Here is a 6,014-nt window from a genome sequence, read left to right as displayed (position 1 = left end):
GAAGAAGAAGAAGAAGAAGAAGAAGAAGAAGAAGAAGAATTCTAAAGGGCGCCAAGATTCCAAGAAATTAAGAAATAAAATAGACAATAAATACTAAGGATAAAATTGTCAAATGAAATATTAGTCACGAAATATGAGTTAACATAAAAAAATATTAAATAAAAGATATTTTAGAAACTATTAAATATAGGATGATATAGATTTTTTTTTTTTAATAAATATAGAATAATATAGATTGTGGCGAGATAAAAAAGGAAAGAGAGAGGGAGAGGGAGAGAGTGGATGGCGTGAGATTTTGAGAGAGGGTTAAGGGTACCAAAAGAATAGAAAAAATAAGAAAGATAAGGAAAGTGAGATAATGAGGAAGTTAATGTATTTATATGAACAATAAGGATAAAGTTGTCTAAGAAAATATTAGCCACGAAGCATAAGTACGTGCACTTAATGATAGTATGATATATATACAAGTTTAGGGGGCCACGGGTCTATCATTTGGGACCTAGGTGGGAATTTCATCACGGCAAAATGCAAATGGGGTTTCTGTTTATTTGCTTCCACCTCCAAGATGGAAGCCATTCGAGATGGTTTGCTTCTTGCTCACAACCTCTGTTAGCAAAAAGTCATCATCTTATCTGATTGTTCGACTACAGTTGTAGCTTTAAATGGCCATCCCTCGTCTCTAAGCTGGGCGACAAGTGCGCTGGTCACAGATGTCACCTAGCTTCGCTCTCTTTTTCAATATGTTTTATTTTGTTTTGTTAGCAGATCTCACAACTTAGCAGCTGATTTTCTTGCTTCTGATGCATATAGATTTCGTTTGTTTTGTTTGTGGTTAAGTCCACCACCTTTCAACAGTTGTCCCTTGAGAAAAAAGTATTGGAATAAAAGGAGAATATGGAATGAAAATTAAAATGAAGTGGGAAAACTTAACATTCAATCTTTCCAAAGTAGTACCTTTTTAATAGATAAAAGTTTTTTTCTAAAACAAACAAGGGTAGAATAGAATATGAACAATCTATAAACTATCAAATTGCAACTTCTAGAATTAACATGTCTACCCAAAAAACAAACAAATAAAATTGTACAAATCAACCCCACCCCCCTTAGTTTTATCCTAATGTGAATTAGGTCAAAGTAAGCAGAATTAGCAATGGAATTGATCCCTATGAATTTCGATTATGATTCAATCAGAGTTTATAGGAATAACCGAAAATCAGCCTGAACCCTAAAAATTACACATTTTTTGAATTTAAGAATCGACATGAATTGGGAATTGGATTAGGGATTTCGATCTGATTTGATCAAATCGACATTCCGATTCTTCAAATCATGATCTATACATTCCATAATTTACTCCGATTGGCTGGTTTTGATTTCTTCTTTGAAAAATCTACTACTCACAAAAGCTTGAGATCGAATGCCGTACATAATTTCTAAGGCTCGAGAAAGTGCATCAATGAAAATGCAACGGACTGATTTTGTAGATAGAAAGATAATAAGGTAATTTCATGTATGTGAGAGAGAACACCCTAGATAATCCAATCCTAACCTAAAAGCAAAAATAGAAATTCTATAAAAAGGAGTAAACAACTAAGAACAATTTTAGATGCCCAAAAAAAGCTAACACAATTCGACTTTGCTACAAGGTCTCTCAACTCTCAAATTGTGTTGCACTAAAATGCAGAATGTCCTTATCAGTATCATCTTATGACAGTATCATATTATGACAAGACCAAAAGCCAAATCACCCTGAGCCAAACAAGCATATTGTAATGCCTTTCTTTATCTTTATCCATACAGTATACACCCTCGTCATAATCAACTTGCCCCATCCCACTCTCGCATTGTTCCGCGCGCAACAACGACAAAACTCATTAAACTATGTGGGTGAGTGAGCCACGAAGTGATCTCTCTCTGTCTCTCTCTCTCTCTCCCCAACGTCCAACCCAACTTGAGCATTCTCCTTTTGCGAATGAGTTGAGATAATCAGTTTCTTTAAAAAACAAAAGTAAAGGTAAAAGCTGCTTTGTTATGGTGGAGATATACCTTTATCTTTTCTTACCAAAAAACATAAACAATACTTTAATCGTGAAACCCCCCCACCCTGAAGCAGTCAAAGACCCATACTCCTCCGAAAAGGAGACAAAAGCCCGAGCACTCCACGCGCTATCCACGACGGCGACACAAGCCCAATAAGCAAACCCCGTGCCCCACGCCCTGTGCCCACACCCGCTTCAACTCCAACCCGAGCTTTCTTAGTTGCGCTACATGACTGTTGGGAGAGTGAAAATTTTATCCTTTGATAATTCTTATTTTAAGTTTTCATTATGGAAAAAGATTCTCGAACCCACTGGGATGATACGTTTAAGTGGATACATTATCTCTTGCCGCTATAAATTATTCCAAATACTCCCAATTTGACAGGTTTCGCATAATACTCCTTCCAGTGCTTAAAACTGTACATGGGCATATAGAAAATCTTTTCCAATATGTAAAATACAAGATTTCCAATACTAAGAAGATAAGGAGGGAAATAGATACTTAACTTCAAATAAATAAACATTATTTCATACTCGATCTCATAGATATCATAGGTTTGGAGGGATGATTTATGAGAGAAAAACAAAATTTTTTCCACCTTGAAGAGAGAGAATCATTAATCTTTACACGTATATCCTACAAAGTCCAACATCTCGCCCCCTTTAAAGTCTCGTCCGACCAATAAAAGATAGTAATGGATGAAAAAACACCTAATCAAAGAAAAAGACAAAAGAGTTCTTAATAATGATACTATTGTGATATAAGGTATTCTCGGCCATTAAATATCTACAACATGGAACTTTTGTTCGTCATTAAATTTTATCTTCATTCTAAAATTTCAGTAAAATTAATTATAATTTAATATTGAAAAATTATCTGAAGATTAAAATTTAGGAATCATGAGACAATTTCAATAGTGGATGTGGGGGTGAAATATTGAGACATTGTTTTCCAATTACTATGCTAGCTTCTTATCCAGTGATTGGTATGACCATGTAAACGAAACAACCATGGACTTATCTTTACTATCAAGATAAGCTTATGCTGATAAAGACTATGAATTAAAAGGCAATTGCAAGCATTGTTGTTTGAAAAGTTAAAGGAAAATTTTATCAATATTTTTCACATGATAGATTTTTCGTTCTCCCACCGGTCACAGTATATTATGTACGCCTCTTGCTAACCAGTCTGTGTGTCGCTTCTCCGCGCCGCAACTCCACGATGTCATGCCACGTTTCCGCATGTCCCCACTTCAATGTCACATTTCCCGCTTACAAGAGAAGATCGGGACGGTCCATGCCTCATCCTCCAATTAAGGCTCAAAAACACACACCCACAATTTAGAGTAGTAGACTTTTTGGAAAGTCCCCACTCCCTATAGTCCCACAGGGACTCCCTCAGTCCCTCCTCCTTATAAAAAGGGTGACCAATCGTTCATCTAAAAGAAAAGAAAGGTTCTGTTCCATCTTCTTCATCCTTCTCTCCATAGCTTATTCCTTCCAAAAATCCAAGTTTTAATCAACTGAAAATGCCTGCTAAATATTCACAACAACTGAGAGAAGAGGAAGAAGCGACGGGAAGCTTATTACCCACTCGATCTCCCGATTCTGAAGAAGAAAAAGATGACACAGAGACAGCTTTCGAGTCCAGTGAGAAGGTTGTGGTAGTGGGTGTCGACGAGAGTGAGAGCATCCAAAACAAGGATTTTTCTACAGTTCCACCCTTTTCATGGAAGAAATTATGGTTGTTTACGGGGCCAGGTTTCCTCATGAGTATTGCTTTCCTCGATCCTGGAAACCTTGAAGGAGATCTCCAGTCGGGAGCTATCGCGGGTTATTCTTTGTTGTGGCTATTGATGTGGGCTACCATCATGGGACTTTTGATTCAGATGTTGTCGGCTAGGCTTGGTGTCGCCACGGGCCGGCACTTAGCGGAGCTCTGTAGGGAGGAGTACCCGTCATGGGCGGGCTACCTTTTGTGGATTATGACGGAGCTGGCCTTGATTGGGGCTGATATTCAGGAGGTTATTGGCAGCGCTATTGCCATCAAGATTCTCAGCAATGGAATTCTTCCGCTCTGGGCTGGGGTTGTCATTACAGCTTCTGATTGGTAATTCACCTTTTCTCTTCTGTTAATTTTCTCATTCTGCTTTTTCCGTTTCTAATTTGGGCTATGAGTTTGATTTTTTCCTTCACCCACCCCCTCCCTTTTTGTGTTCTATCTGTTTGCTATTATTTGATTATGTGGAGTTCAAATATTTTGAAATTTCTTACGATGATAGTTCTTGGTTTTTCTTTCATTTTTTCCCCGATTGACTTTAAATTAAAAATTAAAAATTAGGGTTGTTGAAATATAAAAGTTTACTTCAAATTATCTCCTTCCAAATCCATATGTTCTCTTCTGACAGATTCCAGTCTTCTCAAGGTTTCTCTTGTCATGAATTGAATTCCTGATTGTTTTTTGAGGGGACAGAGGATGCACCCAAGTCATAGGTCTTATCTGATTAGAAGAAACCAGTCAGTCACTTTGTTAAGAGATAGTCATGGCTCGATATGTGAACTTGTCTGCTTTTTTCTGCTGTTAACAGTTTCATCTTTTTATTCCTTGAGAACTATGGAGTGAGGAAGCTGGAAGCCGTTTTTGCAGTTCTCATCGGAACAATGGCAATTTCATTTGCCTGGATGTTTGGCGAGACCAAACCCAGTGGAAAGGAACTTCTAATAGGTGAGACAGCTGCCTTTGTGCCTTGTGTTGCCTTCCCCCCATAGTATTATTGTACTTGCACGACTAAAAGTACCCAATCGGTCAATTCCTTTTTGTAGGTGTTGTGGTTCCAAAATTGAGCTCGAGGACAATACGCCAAGCCGTTGGTGTTGTAGGTTGTGTAATCATGCCTCACAATGTGTACTTGCATTCTGCTCTTGTACAATCAAGGAAGGTTGAGACCCACAAGAGAGGCCGGGTCCAAGAGGCCCTTAATTACTATACCATTGAGTCCACTGCTGCCTTAGCCATCTCCTTCATGATCAACCTCTTTGTTACAACTGTTTTTGCAAAGGGATTTTATGGTACAGATAAAGCTGATAGCATAGGCCTAGTAAATGCGGGACAGTATCTCCAAGAGAAGTATGGACGAGGAAAATTCCCAATTCTCTACATCTGGGGTATTGGGTTATTGGCGGCTGGGCAGAGTAGTACCATCACAGGGACTTATGCAGGTCAGTTTATCATGGGAGGTTTCCTCAATCTCCGTTTGAAGAAATGGTTGCGATCCTTGATCACAAGAAGCTTCGCTATCGTCCCGACTATAATTGTTGCCCTTGTGTTTGACTCATCTGAATCTACATTGGATGTTCTTAATGAATGGCTTAATGTCCTTCAATCGGTTCAGATTCCTTTTGCCCTTATTCCCCTGCTTTGCTTGGTCTCCAAGGAAGAGCTAATGGGATCCTTTAAGATTGGTCGTACTCTCAAGGTGAGATGCTAGCCTATTATTTGGTACTATCTTTGTTTTTTTGATAAGCTATTCCATTCTATGATGTCAATCCATGACTTGGATCGCTGTTACTTTGGGTAAACATTAATTGTATTTCTAGAGATCTTGTCACTTTGATTGACATGGTTGACATTGATCCTAAATCCTAGCAGTATTTGGATCATGTGCATTCAATTGCTTCAGTAGAAATTGTATCTATATTTGCACTTTTTGTTTGTGAATTCAAGGATTAAAGTATCGGTATCGGTCGCCGTATCGGTCGGTCAAAATTAAGATATGTATCGGAGGGTATCGTATCGTATCGGAGATACGCTAAGATACGCTAAAGATACGCACATAAATGGATAGGGAACACATTTTTATACACTTTTGCATAAAAAAACAGTTAAAAAAAGCTATATATAACATGTAGAATGCATAAATACTTAAGTAGAGGGTATCGTATTGATAGACAAATATATTGAGTTGAAAATGTTCA

The 6,014-nt window shown here is 37.9% G+C and overlaps 1 protein-coding gene across 1 annotated transcript; it reads left to right on the top strand.

Annotated features, from left to right (window-relative positions):
* Nucleotides 1-3,463: 3,463 nt before the first annotated feature.
* LOC122066185 (metal transporter Nramp3-like) lies at nt 3,464-5,742 on the top strand. Its single transcript, XM_042630001.1, has 3 exons — nt 3,464-4,149; nt 4,628-4,764; nt 4,863-5,742. Exons 1-3 carry the CDS (start codon nt 3,569-3,571, stop codon nt 5,525-5,527), a joined length of 1,383 nt encoding a protein of 460 aa, XP_042485935.1. The 5' UTR covers nt 3,464-3,568; the 3' UTR covers nt 5,528-5,742.
* The last annotated feature ends 272 nt before the right edge of the window (nt 5,743-6,014 follow it).

Source organism: Macadamia integrifolia, unplaced genomic scaffold, assembly GCF_013358625.1.
Source record: "Macadamia integrifolia cultivar HAES 741 unplaced genomic scaffold, SCU_Mint_v3 scaffold2284, whole genome shotgun sequence".
In the NCBI taxonomy this organism is placed as follows: domain Eukaryota; kingdom Viridiplantae; phylum Streptophyta; class Magnoliopsida; order Proteales; family Proteaceae; genus Macadamia; species Macadamia integrifolia.
Note: the sequence above shows the minus strand (reverse complement) of the source record. Positions and strands in the feature narration are given on the sequence as shown.

Bases quoted from the DNA above. Each gene is read 5' to 3' on its own strand.
- LOC122066185 (XM_042630001.1), top strand. From the start codon at position 3,569: ATGCCTGCTAAATATTCACAACAACTGAGAGAAGAGGAAGAAGCGACG. The intron at 4,150-4,627 runs GTAATTCACCTT...TGCTGTTAACAG, and splicing joins GTCATTACAGCTTCTGATTG to TTTCATCTTTTTATTCCTTG. The intron at 4,765-4,862 runs GTGAGACAGCTG...TCCTTTTTGTAG, and splicing joins TGGAAAGGAACTTCTAATAG to GTGTTGTGGTTCCAAAATTG.